This window comes from Talpa europaea (assembly GCF_964194135.1).
Source record: "Talpa europaea genome assembly, chromosome: 11".
Classification (NCBI taxonomy): domain Eukaryota; kingdom Metazoa; phylum Chordata; class Mammalia; order Eulipotyphla; family Talpidae; genus Talpa; species Talpa europaea.
In genome coordinates, this window is record NC_140078.1 from 72,473,082 (window position 1) to 72,498,757 (window position 25,676).

Sequence of the window (25,676 nt, forward strand, 5' to 3'; positions counted from 1 at the left end):
ACGCCCTGACCACCCTGCACGCTTCTCTCAACCCTGAGGTGGCCACATAGGCTACTGCTGTGCTGGTCCGCGGCAGGTGGCGCCCGAACAGGGACGTTTCTCCTTTCAACGATAAAACCCGTGGTCTTTCCAAGTTATCCTATCTAATCTCACTAGGCGCTTTTGCAGCAAAGTGAGATGTTCTTTTTTAAGAGGAAGCGTCCCTCAAAGCCCCAAGAACCACGCCGAAGACGGGTTCTGCAGCCTTCCAGATTTTGGGGTGGGGGCAGAGGACGGCTCCGAGGTGGAGGCCAAGGGTTGCCGCCCGGACGTGGCAGCCGCAGGCGGAAGACCCTGCCGGAGGCGGGAGCGAGGAGGGGTCCTGGGAATCCCCTGCCAAGCTCGGGCTCGAGACCTGCTGAGGGGGCGAGCCGAAGAGGCAAGGGGAGCAGAGAGAGAGAGAGAAATAAAGGAGAAAAGCACCAACTGGGTGAGAAGCAGGCGGCAGCGTTACCTTAGAGCCCCAGGCCCGGGGAAGGGGCTCTCGGCGCCGGCGCCACTGCGGACTGCGAGACCACGCGAGGACAGTGCTGGGGCGGCGGGCCCCCAGGCTAGCGCCCAGCGGGCTCGGGCTTTCCCCCCTCCAGTCGCCCGCACCCACCCCGAGGCGGGCCCAGCGAAGCCTCAGCCTCTGGCCGCCGGAGGGAGGGGTCGCGGCACCGCCCCTCCAGGTCCGGGGCGGGCCAACTTCGCTCGGGCCCGGGGCTTATTGTTCCGGGAAGCCGCCGCCGGGGTCCGGCCGGGCCGGCTGACTTCCCCCGAGCCCCGCCCGCCCGTCCCCGGGGTGGGCCCGCAATTTCGGGCGCGCACAGCGGCGACTGACCGCGGCCCGTGCGTGTCTCTTTAAGGGGCCGGGCCTGTGCGGCCGAGGGGCGGGCGGGGTGCGCGGCGCTCCCCGTGTGAGTGTGTGGGGGTGAGAGCGGCGGGCGGGCGGGCGCCGGAGGGAGGGAGGGAGGGAGAGAGGGAGGGAGCGAGCGAGCAAGCGACGCGGGCCGCTCCAGCCGCCGCCGCCGCGGTCGGACCTGCGGCCTCCTCCCCACCCCTCCGTCCCCTCCCTCGCGTCGCCCAGCCGCGGGGAGGGGGCTCGCGTCGCCGCCCTCAGCCGCTCCCGATGAAGCAGCTGCCGCCGCAGCCGCCTCCGAAAATGGGGGATTTCTACGACCCGGAGCACCCGACCCCTGAGTAAGTATCAGCTCCGCGGCCTCCCTCTACCGTCGGCCGCCTCAGCTGGAGCCGAGGGCGGCGCGTCCTGACGGGTGGCGGCGCGAGGAGTAACGGGCCCGCGGTGGACTCGCGCTGGCGGCGTGGGGAGCAGGCCCGCGCCGCCGCCTCGGGCCGTCTTGCCTGGGCCGCCGCGGGCCGGCGGTTGGGCCCGGCGTTGGCGCCGCTGCTCGCGTCGCAGCGGCGGTTGGGCCGGGCCGGTGGGGGAGGGGCGCCCAGGGCCTCCGCGGCCGCTGCCGCCGCAGCGTCCCCACCGACCCCGCCAGCCCCGGGCTCAGAGGTCTCCGCGGGCAGCCCGCGGCCGGCTCGGGCCCCGCTGTAAGGGAAGGCGCCGACTCCGAAGAACCACGGTGCCGGACCCGGTGAGAGGGCGCCGGCGGGGGTAGGCCGCGAATCCCCGGGCTCGGGTGGAAGCCCGGCCCGCAGCCCGGCCTCCCGGCGACGGCAGCTCGAACCGGAAGGGCCTAGCGCACAACGCTCGGCTCCGGGCCGCGGAGGGGCCCGCGCTGCACTCTCGGGGTTGATTTTTTTCCTCCTGCAACTCGAACCGGCTTCGGAGTGTTTCCGACTAAATATCATGCACCTTTGGCACTCGGGTTTTGTAATGGTGGCGAGATTTGTGTGGCCGCGATGTTGAGGTGACACCGGGTTTGTTTTTCCGTTCGAAAATGAAAGCCTTCGGAAGGACATACATTCTCTTCCAGATTATGAGATTTGCACACTTTCGGACTTTCTACTTTGGTAAACAGGAACCTCTTACCTTAAGTGGATGACTTTCTACTTGTGAAGACAGTTAAAAATCAAGAATCGTTTGAGCATTCTCTAAAGAGACCGTAGAAAGCCGAAATACAGTTTTGCCCAATAATATTTTTTCAGTCCAGGACTGTTTTACGTTTCTGTTGAGGGCTGTATCTGCTACTGTATCTAATGCCTCACGAGAGCTTCCACTCCAGAGTCTGGATTCACTTTTCCCTGTGCTCTCACAAGACTATTGTCTTAAAAAGCTATTCTTAAACTGCGTTTGCTGGTGTTGAAGTCTGGACCTACGAATACAGGACTCTTTTCAAACTTAACCGTTGATAAGGATTTCAAATGAAGCTGTCACTTTTATGACTAGAGTGATTGCAGGAGATTTGCTCTTATGACACATTTTTACCTTAGCTCTGCTATGGCTTTATTTATTTATTTTTGAACACTTTGCCAAATCTATTCACCTAGGTCCAGAAATGCCTGGATCTTTCTTACTCGATAGTTCTTGGGTTCAGTTGCAACACAAAAGGATTCTCTTGGTGTGTTGATGGTTATCTCTGCACAAAAAGAGAAATAATCATTCAATCTTGCTAAAATAAAACCAACTCTTAGTTGCAATAGTATGTTGTCTCAACGAAGTTTTATATTTCCTTGAGTTCTTACTTATAGGTTAACATTCCCTTAATTAGTTTACTTTGATTTACTACACTGTCATCCAGCTAAAAAAGCTCATGATAGGAGCTTTGGGTTTGGGACTTGGAAAATCTCAAAAAAATACCGTGCATGGTGATCCAATAAATACTTATTGAACATTTGCCCTGTACAATATATGTTAGGTCCTAAAGAGGTTAATTGCCTTCTTTCAGTTTCTTTTAGCTGGTAGTTTCTTACTCTTCTTGGGAGGAAAACATAATTTTCATACTGTGTGGAAAAATGGACACAAATGCATCTTTCAATGGACAAAATGGGGGAGGAATCAAGGATATTTTATTGTTTATACAAGGTCTTAGAGTTTTTATTTTCACTGCTTTCCTGTCTTCAATGCTTTGGATTTCTCACATTTCCCTCTGTGTGTGTGTGTGTGTGTGTGTCTGTCTGTCTGCATGGAGTATATAAAGAATTAAAAAATGTTTTTTGTCATACTACTTAACTGAAAGGAATCTTAGTAGGAATGTTGAATAGTATCACCTTTTTTACAGATGCAAAAACTGAATCCTAGAGAAGTCAAGAGACAGTGAACTTTCTGTGGTGAAATATATTAAATAGTGTTTGTATTACTGGACAGAAAAGTCAGTATAGTGTAGGGTTAAAGAAATTGGATTTCAAAGCCGGACAGACCTTGATTCAAACACTAGGTGAACCTTGGACAGATGACTTCATCTCTCTGTGCTTAGGTTTTCTTTCATCTTTAAAATAGGTATACGAATAGTAGCAACCTCATAGTATTTTGGGGAAACTTGAATGAGAATACTGTATGGAAAGCACTTGGCACAGAGGGGCAAGTCTAAGTGATTCTAGTTGGGGTCATCAGGGAAAGCTTAAGGGGTCAATTTTAAGTCAAGCATGAAAAGAGTAGGTGGGCTTGAGTGGGGGTGACATGTCTGGGAGAAAGAATGACCATGTACCCTTTTTAGACATCAGTTTGAAGTGGTTCTTAGATACATGAAGATGTTGAGGCTCCATATGTTAACTCAGTTTGAATGAAGTAACAGCTGGAACCTGATGTTCTGTATTTGTCTTGTACTCTTTAAAACAGACACAGCTGTAAGACCTGACTTTTTGTGACATATAGGATTGTGTTTTAGGTGAAAATGGCTGTAATCACCTGAGTATCTGTGTATTAGGTGTCTACTATGAACAAGCCCAGGGCCAGGTGTTGAGGACACTGCAAATTAGATCCTGTCAGAGCCTTCAAGGAACTCTTCTAATGAGAGAGACAGGCAAGTACTTTACAGTGATAGAAGTGTTGTTCTTTGAAAATATGCATGTCAATTTGGTGCCAAACATAGACACACTTGGGGAGAGTGGTATACAAAACAAAATTTTGTCCTTTGTCACCTCCTAGTGAGGGGTGATGATAAATTATATAGAATGCTTTGGAAAATGGGCTAGGTAAGAATTACTGGGGAAGATGTTGCAATTTAAAATGAGGTGAATGGGTAAGCTTTTTTGAGTGGTATTTTAACAAGGACTTAAAGGGGAGAAAATCAGCCATGTTACTATGTTGGGGTAAAACATTTCAAGTAGAAGGAATATGGAGTTAGCTACAAGGCACTGAGACAGACCTAATGAATTCTGCCCAGGATGGCTAAAAAATGAAATGAACAAAAAAGAGTAATAGTAAATTGGCTCTGGGTGGGTGTAGATTTCATAGGACTTTGTAGAGGTACTTATAAGGACTTTTCCCCAGAGTTTTCAACAGAGGAATGACATTGTCTGCTTTCAGCTTTAAAAGGATCATTCAATTTGTACATGGTAACAACTGAAGCTGGGAGAAATGAAGCTGCTTATCTAGGAGAGATATGTACATTACTTGTACCCAGGAGGTAATGGGAGATGGTGAGAAATAGTTGGATATATTTTGAATATCAAACCACTATGATTTGTAGCATGGGAGAGAGGAGTCAATGATGATTCTAAGGCTTTTAGTCTGAGCTGTTGGGAAGATGGTGTTACCATCAAGTAAGGTAATTATGAATGATTATAAGAAGAGCAAGTTCAGGAAATAAATCAGGAGTTTGATTTTTGATATGGTAAGTTTAACATACCTGTTAGACATTCAGGTTAAATTAATATTCAAGTCAGGAGTCCCGGGGAAATGTATATTTTATAATCATGAGTTTAGGACCTACTGTAGAAAGGAAGAAGGACCCAGGATAGGTCCTGTTAGACTGCAGGATTAAAAGCATTGTTATAATGCACAGTGTAGAGGTCTTCACATGAATGGCATCCATAAACCTCTCACTAGAAGTTAGCATTTCTTTTAATTACTAATGTAAACAGTAAACCACCATACTTTTAACAGTACTTGTGATTTTACTACTAGTACAAATTACAAATATTTTAAAATTTATTATATATACCAAAATAAGTTCATTGCATTAAGAAGCATATCTGTTGTTATGTCACACATTAGGGTTTTTAAATTTCCAATGTAAATAATATTCTTTGTTAATCATGTATTTTATATATTTTTTAAAATACTAGGCTGAGAAAACTTACAGGTTGCACTGACTACCAAAATACCCAAGGCAGGAAAAACTAAATCTCTGGGTTCTGGAGCCATAGCTCCTGGTTTATAATCTCACCTCTTTTACTTAATACAATAACTATATATCTGGGCATGTTTCATAATGACTCGTCCTTACTTATAAAGTGGGGAATCATAATACTTTCTGTCAGAGATTTATGAGGATTTAAGAATTAGGACACTGGTAGCTCTTTAGTATTGAATGGAAAGATGCAGGTGCCATGATGTGGAAAGTATGGTCAATTTGGCAACAAGTAAAACTTAACGAGGAGAAAATATTTCATCATTTTCAAGTAAAGTACAAAGCCATGGAGATAAATCAAATTCTCATAATTTGCCTTTGTTGCAGTGGGGATAGAGATGCCATAGGAAGCCAACTGAGAGAATGTATAATGTCACCAGATTCCACATATGATCTGAACCTTCAGTATCTTCAGCAGCCAGTAAATGAGCGAAATTTTTTGTTATTTTATGAGAGAAGCAGCTTTGTGGTGAGAGAGGTAAGGTTCTATAGGCCATTGTACCCTTTTTGAGCTACTGAGATACATAGGAAGCCGAACTATTACTTACAGGTTTCCTGGTGTATGTGGAAAGCCTGATGAACTGTCAGTACTTAGGATAGAATATACCTCTACAGTGTTCATGTTCCTTTTTGCTCTTGGCTTTTCTAGATTTCAGGGTGAACATTCTTCTACTGAAACATCATGTCTTTAGAAAGATATCAAGCAACTGTTGATACAGTTCTGTTTTCCTAAGAAATGTTCAAACTGCCAAACATACTATATACATGTAAGGTTATCAGTCTTACTTTCCTAGTTTCCTTAAAGTCTTTTCTGCTATTTTTCACTGTAACAGATTCTTCTTAACTTATTACCTCTTTAAAAACTGAAATGTATTTTGATTTACTATTTAATAAATACTTGTAATTTTTTTTAATCCTGATATATCCATATTGTTTCATGAACATTGTCAGTTTTTGCAAAGACTATGCAGAATAGTCATAAAGTAGATGGCAGAAGATGGCTAACCTGCATTAGAGAATCAAAAGTTGTCCAGCTTCATCATTTCTGTTCATTCTTCTAGAGTGGAGTACCTACTTTTGTATGGTACTAGGAGCTGTTATTGTAAGGCCCTGAGAGACAGTTCATATTAGAAATTAACCATTTGTGTCTAGAATCACCAAAAATCAGGCTTAGATTTTTTTTTTCTTTCCAAGAAAGTTCCATTGGGATGAAGGGGAGGCGCACTTATTTTGAAAAAATTTTCAAACTTGCAATAATAGTATAATGCAGTTAAAACTATCAGTATACAGCTATGGTGTTGATAGTGTAATTCCCATATACTTTTCATTTAGATTGGCCAGTAATTGAAATTTTGCCACACTTTATTTTTCTATAAAAAAAATCTAAAAATTTATATATATTTATTTTTGACTAAACCATTTGAGACTAAATTGCAGACATCATGGCCCTTCCCCCTAAATATTTCATAGTTTTAGCTAAGAATAAGCATTCTCATAAGTTTAAAGCCCAATGTACAATAATCAGATTTAGACAAACTAACATTTATAGTGGTACTGTTACTGATTTATGGTTCCTATTAAATTTTGCCAGTTGTCCCAATAGTATCCTTTTTTTTTTTTTTTCCCCAGTCTGGGATTACACATCACATTTAATCATCGTATATGTTAGTCTTATTTTTTTTTAAATATTTATTTATGCACACAAGAGCTGGGATACAGGCCAGAGGTGTGGGGGGGTGAGAGGATTCACCAGAGACAGAGTGGGGAACAGAACAGGCAGATTGATGGTAGTACACTGCTGAGGGGAGCAGTGGGCAAGTAGGGAGAGGTCTGCTGTGCCAGTGGGTAGCTCCCTGGCTAGGCTGGAGAGTGGCTGGGGATCGAACTCATGCTGTAGAGGCTGCGGAGAGCTTCATAGGTTGCATCTGAACCCCTTGCGCCACCAGGGAGGCCCTGTTTTCATGGATTTAAATGAATGTAGTTACCTTGTGTAAGTTTTGGTTATTGTATGCTAATAAGCATTTAATTCCTTAGCTTTGAAATTCATTATAATATACTTTATATTTAGTGTCTTTTTAAAAAATCATGCTAATGTTTATTACAATGATGTCTTCTCAAACTGAGCAAATATTATTGGTCATTTAGTTGGAGGTTTAAAATTGGTCTGAATTGTTATATTTTTTATTTTAGGATGCTTTTTCTGTCAGATGCTAGCATCTCCCAAGTGAAAGTATCCTTGGCATGAGTGTTAATAGGAGTGTCATCATACTAACTGGCTGCTGGGAGTTCTGCTTACTGAAGCACTGCTGTGGACTTCTAAGAACCTAGAGCAAGTGGTGGTTTCTGACTGTAGGTCTTCCTGCTGCCCACTTCCTGCTCAGTACCTTTAGAGCCTCTGTTGGAGGACAGCTGTATATATATTCATCACAAATTTTTGTTCATGGTTAACTCTTTGGAGACTCATGGACCAACATCTATTTTGAGACTTTTAGCTGACATTGATAACTAGTTATTAATTGCATACTTTAGTAGGCAGGTGATGTGAGGTTAAATTTTTTAAAACAAATTTTGCATGAATGTAAAGCTAGCTTTTTTCATAAATTATATAGATTACTGCAAAATCCATTTATTCTGATCTTGAGCTCACACACAGACTTTTTAAAATTGCCTGGCTAAAAATAAAACTTCTACTAATTTATCCATTCTAGACTGAAATAGCTATGCCAACTCTAAAACATAATAAGCAACACATTTTACGGTAGGGCTTCTGTGTTGAAAATTTAGCTAAGAATGATCTATAGTAAAGACATGAATTTTGTTGAGGTAAACTAAAATATTTTGTTAGAAATAAGTGAAAATGTGCCCCTGAATTTTTCTACACAGTAACTGTAATAGGTATACCTTTTAAATTTACATTTACTATGTCGTTGAAAAATAAAGCTTTTCATTGGCGTATAATTCATAGAATATCAACACGTTGAAACACAGTGGTAGTTGAATATAAAGCAAGTATTTCTCCTATTATAGTATAGTATTGCTCATGTGCATTATTAGAGACAATGAGACTATCAAGAAATACTTGGTGCTCATATTTCTCCACCTCTCTTTCTTATTAGAGAAGATAATGATAGTGTCAGAATATGTAAAATTGGGATAGGAACTGGATCCTGGCTGAGGTAGGACATTTTTTTGAGTTGTACGTTTGCTTGCTGCAAGTCTTGTTAGCTATAGCTTTTGTGAAATGTACCCATTGCCTAAGTATTTTATTTTCATGTAAATATTTTTAAGTAGGTATATTTTTATAATTCTCCATCTTTTAAGATACTTAGGATATTTACTAATACAAAACATCAAAAAATACTGACATTTTGTTGAAAGTTGTCTGTCTTACCATTCATAACTCTTGCAAGATTTATACTTGCTTGGGCCTGCTGGTGGCGCAAGGAGTTAAGGACCGCACTATGAAGCAAACTGCAGCCTCTGCAGCACAAGTTCGATTCCCAGCGGGCCAGGGAGCCACATGGCGCAGCAGACCTCTCCTGTCTCGCCTGCTGCTCCCCTCAGCAGTGTATTTCAGTGAATCTGCCTGTTCTGTTCCCCACTCTATCTCTGGTGAATCCTCTCACCCCCCTTCACCTCTGGTCTGTACCCCAGCTCTTGTATGCATAAATAAATAAATCTTTAAAAAAAAAAAGATTTATACTTGTTTGGTTCTGTTGCTAGGATCTGAGGGACTTTGTAGGCCCATGTACTATAAAATCCAGTGACTATGGAGAATATGTTATAGGGACTTAATCTTTTAAATAAAGAAGTCCAGTAATTAGTAGCTGGGGATATACACTAGTACTGCTTAGTCAGTGGTTGAATTGATCTGATTCTTGATAACTAACTTTAATTTCCTGATCATGTGAATAGCAGCATTAAAAATTACAAATGTCTGTTGTAAGACATTCTTAGATAACTGTTAACAGAGGTCACGGAATTGAGAGGTATGTGCTGAGCCAATAAAAGGGATTGGTGTTCAGAGCACTTTTTAAATGCTGCTTCTGCTGGTCTTGGTGGAGATGAGCTGATGAATATTGGAAATCTCATGATGGTGCTTGAGGGAGAAAATGAGTGCTGCTTTAGGTGGGTTAATAGCTTGTTTCATGCTAGAACAGTTCCTTTCTCCCAGTCTTTTTAGTTGTTTTATACTTGTGTATTTTATACTTGTGTATATACTTGTGTATACTTGTGTATTTAGTTGTTTTATACTTGTGTGTTTTATACTTGTGGATATCGTAAACTATGCCCTGTTCTTTACTCTGGTTTTGTTGTCTTTCTACTCAATTCCTTTAGATCAATAGTTGATTTATCTCCTTATGAATACTAGGGGCCAAAAGAAAGTAAGGCAACTGTAGATGCAGTGATAAATCAAGGTGTGTTTTTGGATTATACCATAAAGCTGTGACAGTGAAAAGTGGTAGAAAACTTGGTACACTAAAAATTGAGGCTTTTATTGTTCTCCAGGACAGCAGATGCTTTTTTATATATAGCACACAAAATTTTTATTTTCAGTTTTCTAAGCTTTAAACTATATGAAACAATTCTAAAGTTATATTTAAACTTTTTAAAATCACAATTGAGTCATTGAAACGATGTTTAGAAAAACTAGCTGAGATTGAACTTGTGACTTTTAATTTATTCAGCTAACATTTGTTGAATGCCTACCTTGTGATAAGGATACAGAAGTAAGTACAGTGAGTAATGTGGGTACGGGATGCTCTAGGCTACACTAAAGGGGAGGTTACAGAGGGAAGATTGTCCATATATCTTCTTCCAGTTAGAGTCTCTACATTTGCTACCCAGTTCTAAATTGCTGAGCAGTATATTGATATAAGGTGCTTAGTGTTTGGGCAGAGGCCTTATTATATTACCTAATGATTCCTCTCTCCTGTAACGTCCAATTCCCTTCTCCCCCTTAATTTATACATTACCATGTATCATGTATGTGAGAAGATAATGCCTATCCCTGTACAGATCACAAAGGAAAAAGGGTCAAAGAAGTTCAGGCTATACTCACTAGCTAGTTCAGAGGCAGTGCCATATCTGAGTCTAATGCTCTCTTTTGTTACCAATTTGTCAGACTAACTTTTTTTAAAAATGATATTAAAAAATAACATTTAGAGTAGCTGCCATTCATAATCAACTGGATTTCTGTATTCTGAGTTGTTTTACAACTGGATTAATCTTGAGGTGCTAATAGTAGTCTCCCCTTTTCCTAAAGGATATGTTCCAAGATTACCAGCAGATGCCTTGAAAGCATGGGTGGTACTGAACCCAGTGTATACTTTGCACCTGTGATAAAGCCTAATTTACAATTTAGGCACAATAAGAGATTAACAGCAGTAACTAATGAGAAAAGAACAATTATGACAATATACTATAATAAAAAGTGAATGTAGTCTCTCAAAATATTTTATTGTATGTAATTTTTTTGTTTTTACTGTGGTTGATTGTGGGTAACTGAAACCAGGGAAAGTAAAACTGGATAAGGGGAAACTGCTGTAGGGTGCAGGGGATTCCCTAATTGAATTGGTTCTTCTCTGACTTTGTAAGGATTAGAGGCCTTAAACATTTCAGCAAATGTGGGCCACCCACATCTACCTTCTGCCAATTGCTTTACTTTTTATTTTTAACATTTATTTATTTATGCATATAAGAACTAGGGTACAGGCCGGAGGTGCGGGTGGTGAGAGGATTCACTAGAGACAGAGTGGGGAACAGAACAGACTGACTGAAATACACTGCTAAGGGGAGCAGCGGGCGAGACAGGAGAGATCTGCTGAGCCATGTGGGTAGCTCCCTGGCCAGCCTGGGATCCAACTCATGCTGCAGGGGCTGCAGATAGCTTCACAGTGCTGTGCTTAATTAACCCCTTGTGCCACCAGGGAGGCCCTCTGCCAATTGCTTTCAATAGTCTGAAATCTTAGGTGGAAATGAGATGCTAGGAACTTTTTTTACTCCCATAGGAAACTCAAGCCTAGTTTTCATTCCCTATATCAAGGAAAATCAGGAAAGGTATATAAGTAGATAACTTGCCTTTTGTTGGGAATAGTATTGTTTATTTTATGCCTTTATCACACCATGCTGTATTCTAGTACCGTATTGCTGCTTAAACTACTTTTATTATGAGTGCATGCTGTTTCCAGGTGGTGAAGGCAGTCCTAGCTCAAGGATACTGCTAGGACTTGAGTAGTTTTTGGATAGATGAACAGAAACCACAAATAGCCAGTAATAACTATCTGTGGGAGCCTAGGACGCCAAAGAGACCTGATTCCTCATTGCTGATACAAGGGAATCAGAATAGTGTTGATTAACAGGAAAGGATACTATTATGGTTACTTTGAAATAAGAAACTTGTATGTGTCTTTCTTGTATATGTGTTGATATTTTTCCTACTTGAATAGTTCGGGAAATGGGGCCTTTCTGCCTTACCCTAACATTAGAGCCCGGACTCAGTGATTCTGACTCCAAAATGGGCATTTCTCAAGTGCTTATTTATTGTAATGTGGAGGGAGATGTGTACAAGGTTAGTTAAAAATTCTAATTGAACCTAGATCATGCTTTGAAATTTCTGTTAGTACATTTTCTCTTGTATTTCATTAAAAGAAATTTTTAAAATATTTATTTATTTATTTATACAAGCACTGAGTACAGTCAGAAGCGCGGGAGGGTGAGAGAACACACCAGAGCCAGAGCGGGGAACAGAACAGGCAGATTGATGAAATACACTGCTGAGGGGAGCAGCAGGCATGGCAGGAGAGGTCTGTTGCACTATGTGGGACCCTCGCCGGGCGGCCAGGGATCTAACCAGCACTGCAGAGGCTGTGGGCAGCTTCGCAGCCCAGTGCTCAACCGCTGCGCCACCAGGGGAGGCCCTCATTAAAAGAATGTTTGAGGGGATAACATTGTTCTGTTTTAGTGAAGCTTCATGTTAGTTATATTATAGTTTGAGACTAGATTTGCTAAACTAATTGTTTTTGGAGCCCATCAATGAAACTTTGATTTTGTAAGAGCCTATAAGGTATTGGCAAATTGGCCAGTGGGCCAAATCCTATCTGTTTTTATAATATCTTTATATTTTTCAAATGGTAAAAGTATCAGAAGAATTATAACGTTATGATACAAAATTGAAATTTCTCTATCCATAAATAATGTGTTGTTGGAACACAGCCATACTCATTAATTTACTTATTGTCTATGGCTATTTTTACACAAAAATGTCAGATGTCAGAGTTGAGTAGTTATGGCAAAGACTACAGGACCTGTAAAGCCTGAAATATTTATTTTCTGCTCTTTATAGAAAATTACATACACTTGCAACAATATACTAATGAAAATTCATATATATGGTCTATCCCAATTTCAAGCTTTTTTAAGTGGTTTGGTAAGAAGCTCACTGTACCCCAAGTTGGCATTAGAGTTATGTTGGAATAATAAATTATGTTTTATGTTCTTCTTCATTATAGACTTTTTAGAAAGGAACTTGAAACTTATAGCTTGCTTTTCTTTGTCAGAAAAACAATTTAATATCAGGAGTTGGTTAAAAGGGTTTTTAGAGAACTGAAAAAATGAAAAGTGGACATAGACATAATACAGGAAGGCAGGAAGTAACTACCAACCCTAGGCCTGTGAGAAAAAAGAGAAAATGTGTGGTTTCCAGTACCTAGATCCTTGAAATAAAGCCCTCTGGAGCTCTGAGACCTCTGAATAGAGTTAGTGAAAAACTGGTGCTGGTGTCTGTGAGGAATCAGAATCAAACTGGTCTGGATTTTGTAGAAATCAAACAGCAATGGAATCATCAGCAGTGTGAAGTTGCATTGATGGACCAACATACGTATATAACCAACAGGAAGGAACAAATTTCCCCTTATTCTACCAGCCTTTCAGTCTCTCCTGGCACCAACTTTTAGTGCCAAAGAAGAAATGATTCTAGTGTATTTTTGGGAATCTGCCCAACAGACCAAGGTAAACAAAACCCAGGAATTCACATTAAAACATGGCCTCCAGAAGGGCTCAGTAAGAGGGGAACAAATAGATATCATAGCCTTTGAAAGGGAGGTAATGGTCAAAGGAGAACAAGGATGAATGTTCCTTTATTGTAGTAACTTCATAGAGTCAAGGGAGAGGGATTGGAGGGAGGTTAGGAAGGAGCACAGGGGACTGTGGTGATGGTGCAAGGGTGAATTGAAGGAAATTCTATGGGGACTACACCTGAGGGGGGGAAGCAGATATTGTTTAAAAGTGAACAATGATGTAAAATATATATAAATAAAAAATATGAAAAAAATGTTGCCCTTTTATAAGTTAAAAAGTGATTTCTATTGCTCTTTTGCCTGCTTGTGCTTCTTTTCTTAACCTTATGCCTTTCAAAAATGCAGCTCTTGTCTTTTAAGATTGCTGGTCTGTACAGGTGTCTCTTTCCTTCTTTCCCTTTTCTCCATAAACTTGCCCTCCAAAAGGTGATTTCTAGAAATTCAAACTATAAAAGTTGTGCATCAGCGTTCATATAGTATATACACAAATTGATGCTGAGCAATGAACACCTGAAATTTGTAACTGTTACAATGCAATGTTATGTTAATGAAAAAGATTTGACCAAACCGGTAATTGGCATGAACACATAAGGAAAACATAACTAAACAATTTTGACTGCATATTCCCTTATTGGAATATAACCTTGCAACAAAATAAATAAAAATCTTAAACTGTATTCAGTAGTCCTTTTATAAAGGTATTTTTTTTAAGGATTTATTTATGCATACAAGAGCTGGGGTGTAGGCCAGAGATGCAGGGGGTGAGAGGATTCCCAGAGACAGAGTGGGGAGCAGAACAGGCAGATGGACCGAAGTACTGAGGGGAGCAGCAGGCGAGTCAGGAGAGAGCTGCTGTGCCGTGTGGGTTTCTCCCTGGCCTGCTGGGGATCAAACTCCAGCTACAGAGGCTGCGGATTGCTTCATAGTGCAGTGCTTAAACCCTTGCGCCCTCAGGGAGGCCCAATAATTAGTATTATCGATGAAACTCATAAATACAGCAAATGAATTATTCCATTAATGCCATTCAGAACTGAGATTTTCAGCATAAAAGAAGAGATAGAAGTTTCAAAATAAATAACTTTTTTTTAATCTTTTTTTAAATTTTGATTTTATTTATTTATATAAGCACTGGGTACAATCAGAAGCACGGGAGGGTGAGAGAATTCACCAGAGCCAGAGCGTAGAGCAGAGCAGAGCAGAGCAGGCCGACTGACGAAGTACACTGCTGAGGGGAGCAGCGGGCGCAGCAGGAGAGGTCTGCGCATCATGTCGGACCCTTGCCCCGGTGGCCAGGGATCGAGCCGGCATTGTAGAAGCTGTGGGCAGCATCGCAACCCCGCGTTCAACCGCTGCACCACCGGGAAGGCCCAAAATAAATAACTCTTAAATACAAGTTGGAAAGATTAGTATGAGGTTTTCTTTTTCTGAAATATATTGGTATAAATGGCCAACAGGTATATGAAAAAATGTTCAATATCACTTATAATCAGGGAAATGCAAATCATAACCATAATGAGATACCACCTTACACCAGTTGGGTTGAGCCTTCCATTTTGAAAATATAAGCATACTAACCATACTGTTCTGTTTCTTGCCTTTTTCACCTAACAGTTATCTTCTGGAAATTATTCCAGAGCAGTATACAGAGCTCTTCATTACTTTAATGTGCATACTATTGTGTAGATGTATCAGAATTATGTGGCTACTCTGTTGATGTATGGACTATTTCCAGTCTTTTGATCACATGAATCACCCTTGCATTTTATTTTAATACCATTTTCCATGTATGAAATAATGAGGAGTGGCATAGGCAGTGCATTGTAATACACACTGATCCTACATTATCACTGACTTTGCTTGTGAGAATGTTTCAGGATTTGTGTATTTTTAACATCATTTTTCATTTTTGTACAATGTATGCATTTTCATCTCCATTATGTTAGTTGACTTAGGTTGTTATACCTCAGACATTAATTTTCTATTGTTTGGAAAATGCTTAAACTTTTCCACAAATCCAGAGAGTACATGACTATTTTTATTGCATTTAGGGTTTTGTTCTTAAAGGAAATTGAATTTTTTAAAAAGATTTGTTTATTTATGCATATAAGAGCTGGGGCACAGGCCAGAGATGTGGGGGTGAGAGGATCCACCAGAGACAGTGGGGAACAGAACAAGCAGATTGACTGAAATACACTGCTGAGGGGAGCAACGGGCGAGAGAGGAGAGGTCTGCCTCTCTATGTGGGTTTCTCCCTGGCCAGCCGGGGATCTAACTCGTGCTGCAGAGGCTGCGGATTGCTTCATAGTGCGGTGCTTAACCCCTTGCACCACCAGGGAGGCCTGAATTTTGTTTTTTTTAAATGTCTTGATTTTAGTTTGATATTGGTATGCCAGAAACATTCTGAGTTGCTATAGTCATTGTTACTGAAGCAAAATATAGCCATAGAATTTTTTTTGTATTCATATTTTTAAATTTTATATATTTTTTACATTATTTTCATTTTTGCATAATGTACACATTGTCATCTTGGTTATATTCCCCATACAATTCCCACCCTGCTTATTTTGACCTTAATCCTTCCTCCCCTAGCCATAGATATTTTTAATAGTTTTTATATTTTTAATATAATATTTTAAATTTTTAATATTTTTAATAGCAAAATTGCTTGTGAACATGAAAGAATAAAATTCATTTCAGGAGCATTTAATATTAACACCAATGTCAAAGTTTTTTATCTGTTTTCTTGTGCTTTCTGATTTCAGGTCTTGACTATTCAAGTCTTTAATCCATTTGCGTTCATTTTAGTATATACTATAAGATAGTGGTCTAATTGCATTCTCTTGTTTGTGGCTGCCCAATTTTTCCTGTACCATTTATCGAAAAGGTTTTCCTTTCCCCATTGTATGCTCTTGGGTCCTTTGTCATAAATTAATTGCCTATGTATGTGTGGTTTTATTTCTGGGCACTCAGTTCTATTCCATTGATCTGTATATCTGATACCATACTGTTTGATTCCTGTGGCTCTGTAGTGTAGGTTGAAGTCAGGGAGCATGAGACCTTCATTTTTGTTCTGTTTTGGCTATGTGAGGTCTTTTGTGATACCATACAAATGTAAGGATTTTTTGTTTTATTTCTGAGAACAGTGCCACTGGGATCTTAATAAGGACTGAATTAAATCTGTATATTGCTTTATATAGATTGGCTCTTTTGACATTATTGATTGTTCCTATACATGAGCATGAAACATGTTTTCATATCTTTGCATTTTCAGTTTCTTTCAGTGTTGTATTATCATTTTCAGTGTACAGGAACTTCACTTCCTTGGTTAAGTCTATTCTGGGTATTTTATACTTTTTACTGTGATCATGAATAGTATTGTTTTCCTCATTTATCTTTCTGTTTGGGTATAGAAATGTACCAGGTTTTTGTGTATTGATCTTGTAGCCTGCAACTTTATTGTATTTATTTATTATTTCTAATACAGTGGCATCTTTAGGGTTTTCTGTGTACAATATATCACTTGTATAAAGTGACAGCTTTTCCCTTATAATCTGGCTACTTCCTATTTCTTTTTCTTGCTTAATTGCTCTGATCAAGGCTTCTAATACTATGTTAAATAATAGTGATGATATTAGTTATCCTTGTTTCTGATTTTAGAGGAAAATCCTTTAGTTTTTCCCCATTGAGTATGATGTTGGCTATGGGTTTGTCTTATATGACCTTTATTTTTTTTAGGTATCTTCTTTCTGTACCTGTTTTAAAGAGAGTTTTTATCCTAAGTGGATGCTAAATTTTATCAAATGCTTTTTCTGCATTTATTGAGATGAGTATATGCGCCTTTTTTTTTTTTTTTTAAATATACAAGAGGTGGGGTACAGTCCAGAGTCACGGGAGGGTGAGAGGATTCACCAGAGGCAGGGCTGGGAGCAGAACAGGCAGACGGACCGAAAGCACTGCTGAGGGGAGCAGCGGGCGAGACAGGAGAGGTCTGCCGTGCCATGTGGGAGTCTCCCTGGCTGGCCGGGAATCGAACCGGCACTGCAGAGGCTGCGGACAGCTTCACAGCACTGTGCTCAACCCGCTGCGCCACCGGGAAGGCCCGGTCTTATGCTTTTTGTCTTCATTTTGATGATTTGATAATCACATTGATGGACTTGTGTATGTTGAGGTGTCCTTGCATTCCTGGAATAACCCTCACTTGATCACATGGTGTATGATCTTTTTAATGTAGTGTTGTATTAAGTTTGCTAATGTTGTTAAGGATTTTTGTGTCTGTTTTTGTCAGAAATTGACTTGTGTGTGTTTGTGTGTGCATGTGCTGCCTTCATAAAAGAAGTGAGGAAGTAAGTATTCTCTCCTTTTAAGTTTCTAAGGGTGGATATTAAATTTCCTTTGAATATTTGGTAGAATTCATCAGTGAAGCCATCTGGACTTTTGTGTTGGAGATTTTTGATTACCCTTTTAATTTCTTTACTTGTCGTAGGTCTATTCAGATTTTATTTCCTCATGACTCAAAGTTGGGAGGTTGTACTATTCAAGGAATTTTCCATTTCCTCTAGATTGTCCAGTTTGTTTCTATACAGATGTTCGTATTAGTCTCTTGGTCTTTTGTATTTCTGTGATAGCCATTGTAATGGCTTTTCTTTAATTTCTGATTTGATTTATTTCAATCTTTTCTAATGAGTCTGACTGAAGGTTTGTCAATTTTGGTTATTTTTATAAAACTTTTTTCATTGTTGATTTGGTTTTTTATTTCATATAGTTCCACTTTGGTTTTTATTCTTTCCCTCCTTTTACTGACTTTGGGTTTTATTCTTTTTCTGGTTCTTTGAGCTCAAAGGTTAGGTTGTTTATTTGAGCCTTTTTCTTGTTTGGTGAGATTATCCTTTGTTGCTATAAACTTCCCTCTTAGTACTGCTTTTTCTGCATCCCAAAGATTCTGGTATGTAGTATTGTCATTCTCATTTGTTTCCAGATATTTTGGTTTTCCCTTAAATTTCTTTAGTGGCCAACCTGTTCAGTAGCATGTTGTTTAATGGCCATGTATTTGTGGTTTTCCCTTTTTTCTTGTAGTTCATTTCTAGCCTCATATCATTGTGGTCAGAGAAGATGGTTGGAACAGTTTTGATCTCTTTAAATTTGTTGAGATTTGTTTGAAATCTATTGAAATAGATCAACATGTATATTTCTTTTAGGGGATATTTAAAGCATTATTGTATTTTGGTCTTCAGAGATTGGTCTTGACAGATAGCCTGCAGAGTGATTGCTTAAAATACAAATCTGATCATCATAGACTAAAGCCCTTGTGAAACTTCCCTTTCCCCAGTAGGCTACATTGCACTGGTGTATGCCACACTCTGGCTTTTTATTCTTTAGAGTCAGGACAGTCTTGTTACCTTTGTTAGAACATCATGTGACTCTCTGAGCTCAAGTTCAGTGATGTGGAGCAGAGTATATATCTTGCAATCAGCAAAGGTACTGTTGAACCCAAAATGATTGAGAGCCACTAATCCATAAAATAAAATGTTTCTGCTCGTCAAGCTAGGCCACTGAACCTGGCCCTTGTCTGTTGCTTCACCTAACTACCAACTTCTTTCTGCCTTGCACTTTTATACTTAGGTAATATCGAACAGTTTGTAGTTTCCTTCTACATATTGTTAAATATTTTAATCTCTGTACTATTGTCTGGGATCTCTCTCTGCCTGGGATCTCCTACATATATATATTTTTCAAAAATTTATCTTTTTTTTTGAGGTACATTTTTATTGAACATTGGTTTAATGACATTATATAGGTTTCCAGTTGTACAACATTTAAATTTGATGTTTTTTATATATTACACTATGATTGCCTCCAGAAGTCTAGTTTCTATTTTCCACCACACATTTGACCTCTTACCCAGTTTTCCACCCCTTTTCTCCCCCTTTCCTTCCCATTTTGGTAATCACCATTTTGTTCTTAGAGTCTTCAGATTTTTATTTTATCTACTCCTTTAGGAAGGATTCTTTGCATTCTTACCTTTTTCTTTGGTGTTACACTGTGTATATTTCTATCTTTGTATTAACTCTATTATGTTAGAATTATTTTTGTAATAAAATTATACTTTGCATTTACAGGAAACTATAAACTTCTTAAGGGCAAGGAGTCTGCTTTATTCACCTCTTATTTCTAGCACCTAGCACAGTGCATGGTACTTTCTTTAATATTTGTTATACTGAATATAATTGAGACTGACTGAATGGACAGACCATATAGAATGTTCCTATAGGTTGTTGGTTCCTAACGTTTAATTTTTAAAAATCCAACTTTAATTTGAATAGGTTTTAAGTATTTATAATTTCTTTTTATTCTTTTGCATGTTTTCTTTGCTGGATGGCAATAGAGAAGAAGAAAATGAAGTAAGTATAATTTAGTTATGGGATTAAAAACATTCAAAATTTAGGTAACATTTTGAATGTGAAGTAAAAGTTTTTGTTTAATTTTGTCTTTGTGTCTATTGGAATACATTCCAGTCAGAGATGTTGTATATCTCAAGTAGATGGTTTCTAACTTTGGAGCCCTACAAACTTTTAGGCAAGATAAAGGAAGCTGACAGCTCTGAAAACAACTTTTTTTTTTTTTTTTAACTCGTTCTTTGGCATTGAGCTTCCATGTAAGATTTAATTGGAAAGTAGATTCTGTTTCTCAAGTTATTTGAAGACCACTGCTCTAATAACGAATGTGAAAACTCTCAACTTTCCTATTTGGTAACTGTATAGTTTTGAGAAGAGATATCAGATTTTGCCATATTAAAGTAGAAAGTTACTCTTTTACATAGCCAGATTAAAGAACATAAGTTAGAAAAATGTTACAGATGGCAGGAGTAACATCTTTTAAAATTTAGGTTTGAGCTTGTTATTCTAAATTTTTCTGATGTTCTATCTGTAACCTAGGTTATAACCTAGCCTTCTGCTTCTAAAATCCACCATTTCCTTTGGTGGTTTGGCAAATGCTAGCAGGAGAAGTTTTCTTAGATGTGTACTTTGTAGTTGTTACTGATACAGTAGGATCAGACTCTTAGTGTGGTCTCAGTTTGTTAGGCCCAGGCAGAGACTGAGGTAGCATGCCAGGACAGAGTGATTTCTAGGAAGGCAGAACAGTCTGGTCTTTATTGGTTACCCCATCTATCAGATGAGTGAAATGGGAGATTGTTCTATGCCTTAATCAAAGCTGGGAAATCCATCAAAACTGTCTGAATTACTTGTTTTCAAAAAGCAAAACCAAACCAAGTTTTATTGCCTTACCTTAGATCTATTAGTATTCCCTGCAGTTTTGTCACGGATTTTTATTTTTACCAAACACCTAAGCAGTTCTATGTGATGCCAGGAGAGACCACTGATTATGATGATTTTCTGATTTTTCTTTTCAGATAGAAACTTTTCATTACTGAGATGTTAGGTATTGCTCTGTTCACATCTTTTATGTAGCATATTGATACATCATATTTTGTTTTGGGTTGTTTTTTTTTTTTTTAAGTCTTGTTAAAACTCTGCCTGGAAAATAGTTATAAAACTGGATAAAAATCTTTATTTAAGAGTCCGCAAGAATGGAACATGTAGGTAATTGTTGAAATTGGGGGTAGGTAGGTAGAGTTTTGTTATACTTTCTCTATACTTTTCAGTATGTTCAAAAATGCTTATCTAGCTTAGTAAAATCCACACTTTTTTATTAAAAAGGACTTTTCATTTTCCTGAAGTTTTAAACTCTAATGCTAGCCATTTGCAAATAATTTTATTGTAGTAGTAACTACTTGTTTTGTTCACTTATAGGCAAAGATTGAAAATGTCCAGAAAACAGGTTTCATCAAAGGACCAATGTTCAAAGGTGTTGCTTCTAGTCGGTTTTTGCCCAAAGGCACCAAGACAAAAGTTAATTTGGAGGAACAGGGACGACAGAAGGTATCATTCAGCTTCAGTCTTACAAAGAAAACTTTGCCAAACAGGTTTCTGACTGCACTTGGCAATGAAAAGCAAAATGATACTTCAAACTCCCCAGCTGTACCTCTTCAAGTAGACATGACCCCTAAAATTAAAATGGACGTTGGAGATACCTTATCTACTACAGAAGACTCTTCCCCACCAAAAACAAGAGTAGAATTGGGCAAAATTCATTTTAAGAAACATCTGCTTCATGTTACATCCAGGCCACTGTTGACTACTGCCACAGTAGTGGCATCTCCACCTCCTCCCATATTACCATTACCAGCAATGATAGCAGAATCGACAACTACAGACTCACCACCATCATCACCACCTCCACCACCTCCACCTCCCCAAGCCATAGCATCCTCACCACCAGCACCAGTAACAGAGCCAGTGGCCTTGCCACACACATCAATAACAGTTCTGATGACAGCACCAGTAGATGTAGCAGTTAGAGCCCCAAAGGAACCACCAGTTACAGTTGTACCAGAATCCTCAGAAGTGGACACTAAGCAGGATGCTGTATCTAATAGTTCAGAAGAACACTTAACTCAAAATTTGAATGAACAAGCAGATGTTCCCTTACAAAAAGAAGATTCCCACATTGGGAAAGAAGAAGAAATGCCAGATAGTTCTAAGAGTAGTTTGGGCTGTAAAAAAATGGGTTCAAAGAAGAAATCCTCACAGTCTGAAGGCACCTTCCTTGGTTCAGAATCTGATGAAGATTCTGTACGGACTTCTTCAAGTCAAAGATCACATGATTTGAAAGTTTCAGCAAGCATTGAAAAGGAAAGAGACTCAAAAAAGAGTTTAGCACCTTTAAAAAGTGAGGATTTAGGGAAATCTTCACGATCTAAAACAGAGAGAGAAGATAAATATTTTAGCTATTCAAAACTTGAAAGAGATACTCGGTATATATCCTCTCGATGTAGATCAGAGAGAGAGCGAAGGCGAAGCAGATCTCGTTCTAGATCTGACAGAGGCTCTAGAACTAGTTTATCCTATTCCCGTTCAGAACGATCCCATTATTATGATTCTGATCGTCGCTATCATAGGAGTTCCCCTTATCGAGAGAGGACCCGCTATTCTCGGCCATACACAGATAACAGGGCACGAGAGAGTTCTGACTCAGAAGATGAGTATAAGAAGACATACTCAAGACGTACCTCATCTTATTCCTCCTCTCACAGAGACTTAAGGACATCAACATCCTATTCTAAATCTGATCGGGACTGCAAAAATGAGTCCTCTTACTTAGAGACAGAGAAAAGAGGAAAGTACTCTTCAAAATTAGAAAGAGAATCCAAAAGGACTTCAGAACATGAAGCAATGAAAAGATGTTGTTCTCCTTCTAATGAACTGGGTTTCAGACGGGGGTCATCATATTCCAAGCACGATAACAGTGCTTCCCATTATAAATCTGCCCCTTCAAAACCTCTACCCAAGTCTGATAAATTTAAAAATTCTTTCTGTTGTACAGAATTAAATGAGGAACTAAAACAGTCTCATTCTTTTAGTTTACAGACTCCTTGTTCAAAAGGTAGTGAATTAAGAATGATTAATAAAATTCCTGAAAGAGAAAAGACTGGATCTCCATCTCCATCAAATCGATTAAATGATTCACCTACTTTTAAAAAGCTAGATGAATCGCCTGTTTTTAAGTCTGCATTTATAGGACATGATAGCCATGATAGTATTAAGGAATTAGACTCTTTGTCTAAAGTGAAGAATGATCAGTTAAGAAATTATTGTCCCATAGAATTAAATATAAATGGCTCTCCTGGGGCAGAATCTGATTTGGCAACATTTTGCACTTCTAAAACTGACACTGTTTTGATGTCTTCAGATGATAGTGTGACTGGATTGGAGTTATCCCCTTTGGTCAAAGCACACATGCTTTCATCAAATGGATTTCAGAATATTAATAGGTGTAAAGAAAAAGACTCGGATGATGCTTGTATGCAGCATAGTAAGTCAGAAAGCCCATTTAGAGAAACAGAACCTCCAGTGTCACCACACCAAGATAAACTCACGTCTTTGCCAGTCGTGGCTATAGGTTATTCCAAAACAGTAGTTAAAGATGCAGTTGATATGAGAATTTCTTGCTCTAAAGCCAAAGATTCAGAAATATACTATACTTCAAATGACAACAACCCTTCTTTGTGTCATTCCGAAGCTGAAAACATTGAGCCTTCAGCAGCGGAAGTTTCTTCAAACAGCTTTATGAATAAGCATTTGAAATCAAAACCAGTTATATGTGATAATAGAAATCTCACAGATCAGCACTCAAAATTTATTTGTGAAGAATATAAACAGAGTGTTGGTAGCACTAGCTCAGCTTCTGTTAATCATTTTGATGGTTTATACCAACCTATCGGTAGTTCAGGTATTGCTTCATCTCTTCAGAGTCATCCACCAGCAATCAAAGTGGACAGTTTAACTCTCTTGCAGTGTGGAGAAAACACATCTCCAGTTTTGGATGCTGTGCTTAAAAATAAAAGCACAGAGTTTATAAAGCATGCAGACAAAGAAACAATAATAGGTAGTGATCTTCCTGATTCAGCAAGGGGTATTGCCTCTTGGGAAAACAGACATAATAATGGATTATCTGGGAAATGTGTACAAGAGGCTCACGAAGAAGGAAATTCCATGTTGCCTGATAGAAGAGGAAGACCAGAAATCTCTTTAGATGAAGGAGGAGGAAAAGGACATGCACATACTTCTGATGACTCAGAAGTTGTATTTTCTTCTTGTGATTTGAATTTAACTATGGAAGACAGTGATGGTATAACTTACACCTTAAAATGTGACAGTAGTGGTCATGCCTCGGAGATTGTGTCTACTGTCCATGAAGATTATTCTGGTTCTTCTGAAAGTTCAAGTGATGACAGTGATTCAGAGGATACAGATTCTGATGATAGCAGTATTCCAAGAAACCGTCTTCAGTCTGTTGTGGTTGTGCCAAAGAATTCTACTATGCCCATGGAAGAAACAAGTCCTTGTTCTTCACGGAGCAGTCAAAGTTATAGACACTATTCTGACCACTGGGAAGATGAGAGATTGGACTCAAGGAGACATTCATATGAAGAAAAGTTTGAGAGTATAGCTAGTAAAAGCTGTTCCCAAACTGAGAAGTTCTTTCTTCATAAAGGAGCAGAGAAGAATCCAGAAATTTCTTTTACACAGTCCTGCAGAAAACAAATAGATAACCACCTGCCTGAAATTATTCACCCTCAGAGTGATGGGGTTGACAGTACAAGTCACACAGATGTGAAATGTAACCCTCTCGGTCATCCAGATTCTGAGGACACAGTGAAAACCAAAATAGCTTCAAGGCAACAAGAAGAACTGCCACTTTATTCTTCTGATGATTTTGAAGATGCCCCAAATAAGTCACGGCAACAGACCACTTTCCCTAATAGGCCAGATAGCAGACTGGGTAAGACAGAGTTGAGTTTTTCTTCCTCTTGTGAGATTTCCCGATTAGATGGCTTCCATGAATCAGAGGAGCTCAGAAACCTAGCATGGGACTTCTCTCAACAAGAAAAGCCTACTACCACATATCAGCAGCCTGACAGCAGCTATGGAACCTGTGGTGGACCCAAGTATCAGCAAAGCGCAGAACAATATAGTGGGACATGTAATTACTGGCAAGGCAATGGGTACTGGGATCCAAGATCAGCAGGTAGACCTCCCGGAACTGGGGTTGTATATGATCGAATTCAAGGGCAAGTACCAGATTCCTTAACAGATGACCGTGAAGAGGAGGAGAATTGGGATCAGCGTGGTGGATCTCACTTTTCAAGCCAATCCAATAAATTTTTTCTATCTTTTCAGAAGGACAAGGGGTCAGTGCAAGCACCTGAAATAAGCAGCAATTCCATTAAGGACACTTTAATGGTGAATGAAAAGAAAGATATTTCTAAAAATTTAGAAAAAATTGATATGAAAGATAGAGGTCCTCCTAAAAAAAGGAGGCAGGAATTGGAGAGTGATTCTGAAAGTGATGGTGAGCTTCAGGACAGAAAGAAAGTTAGAGTGGAGGTAGAACAGGGAGAGACAACAGTGTCTGCAGGCTCAGCACTGGTTGGACCATCCTGTGTCATGGAGGACTTCAGGGACCCACAGCGATGGAAGGAATATGCCAAACAAGGGAAGATGCCTTGTTACTTTGATCTGATTGAAGAAAATGTTTATTTAACAGAAAGGTATGCCTAATTAATTCTTGTCTGATAAATTTTAACCTCTTTTTATTTAAAAAACACTAGCTCTTCAATAGTTTGTATATGAATTCAATCATGAAATATAGTTATGTGATAAAATGTAACTTGAAAGACTCTGAAAAGTGTTTTTAC

General features: G+C 39.4%; 1 protein-coding gene across 1 annotated transcript in view; it reads left to right on the top strand.

Moving 5' to 3' along the window:
* Positions 1-1,150: 1,150 nt before the first annotated feature.
* Positions 1,151-25,676, top strand: part of SETD2 (SET domain containing 2, histone lysine methyltransferase) — a gene marked incomplete at both ends in the record, with an annotated part of 89,228 nt that continues 64,702 nt past the window's right edge. The window contains 3 exons of the mRNA XM_084246757.1: positions 1,151-1,221; positions 19,743-19,758; positions 21,169-25,529. Coding sequence (XP_084102883.1) covers positions 1,151-1,221; positions 19,743-19,758; positions 21,169-25,529 — 4,448 coding nt within the window. The remainder of the gene's footprint in view (positions 1,222-19,742; positions 19,759-21,168; positions 25,530-25,676) is intronic.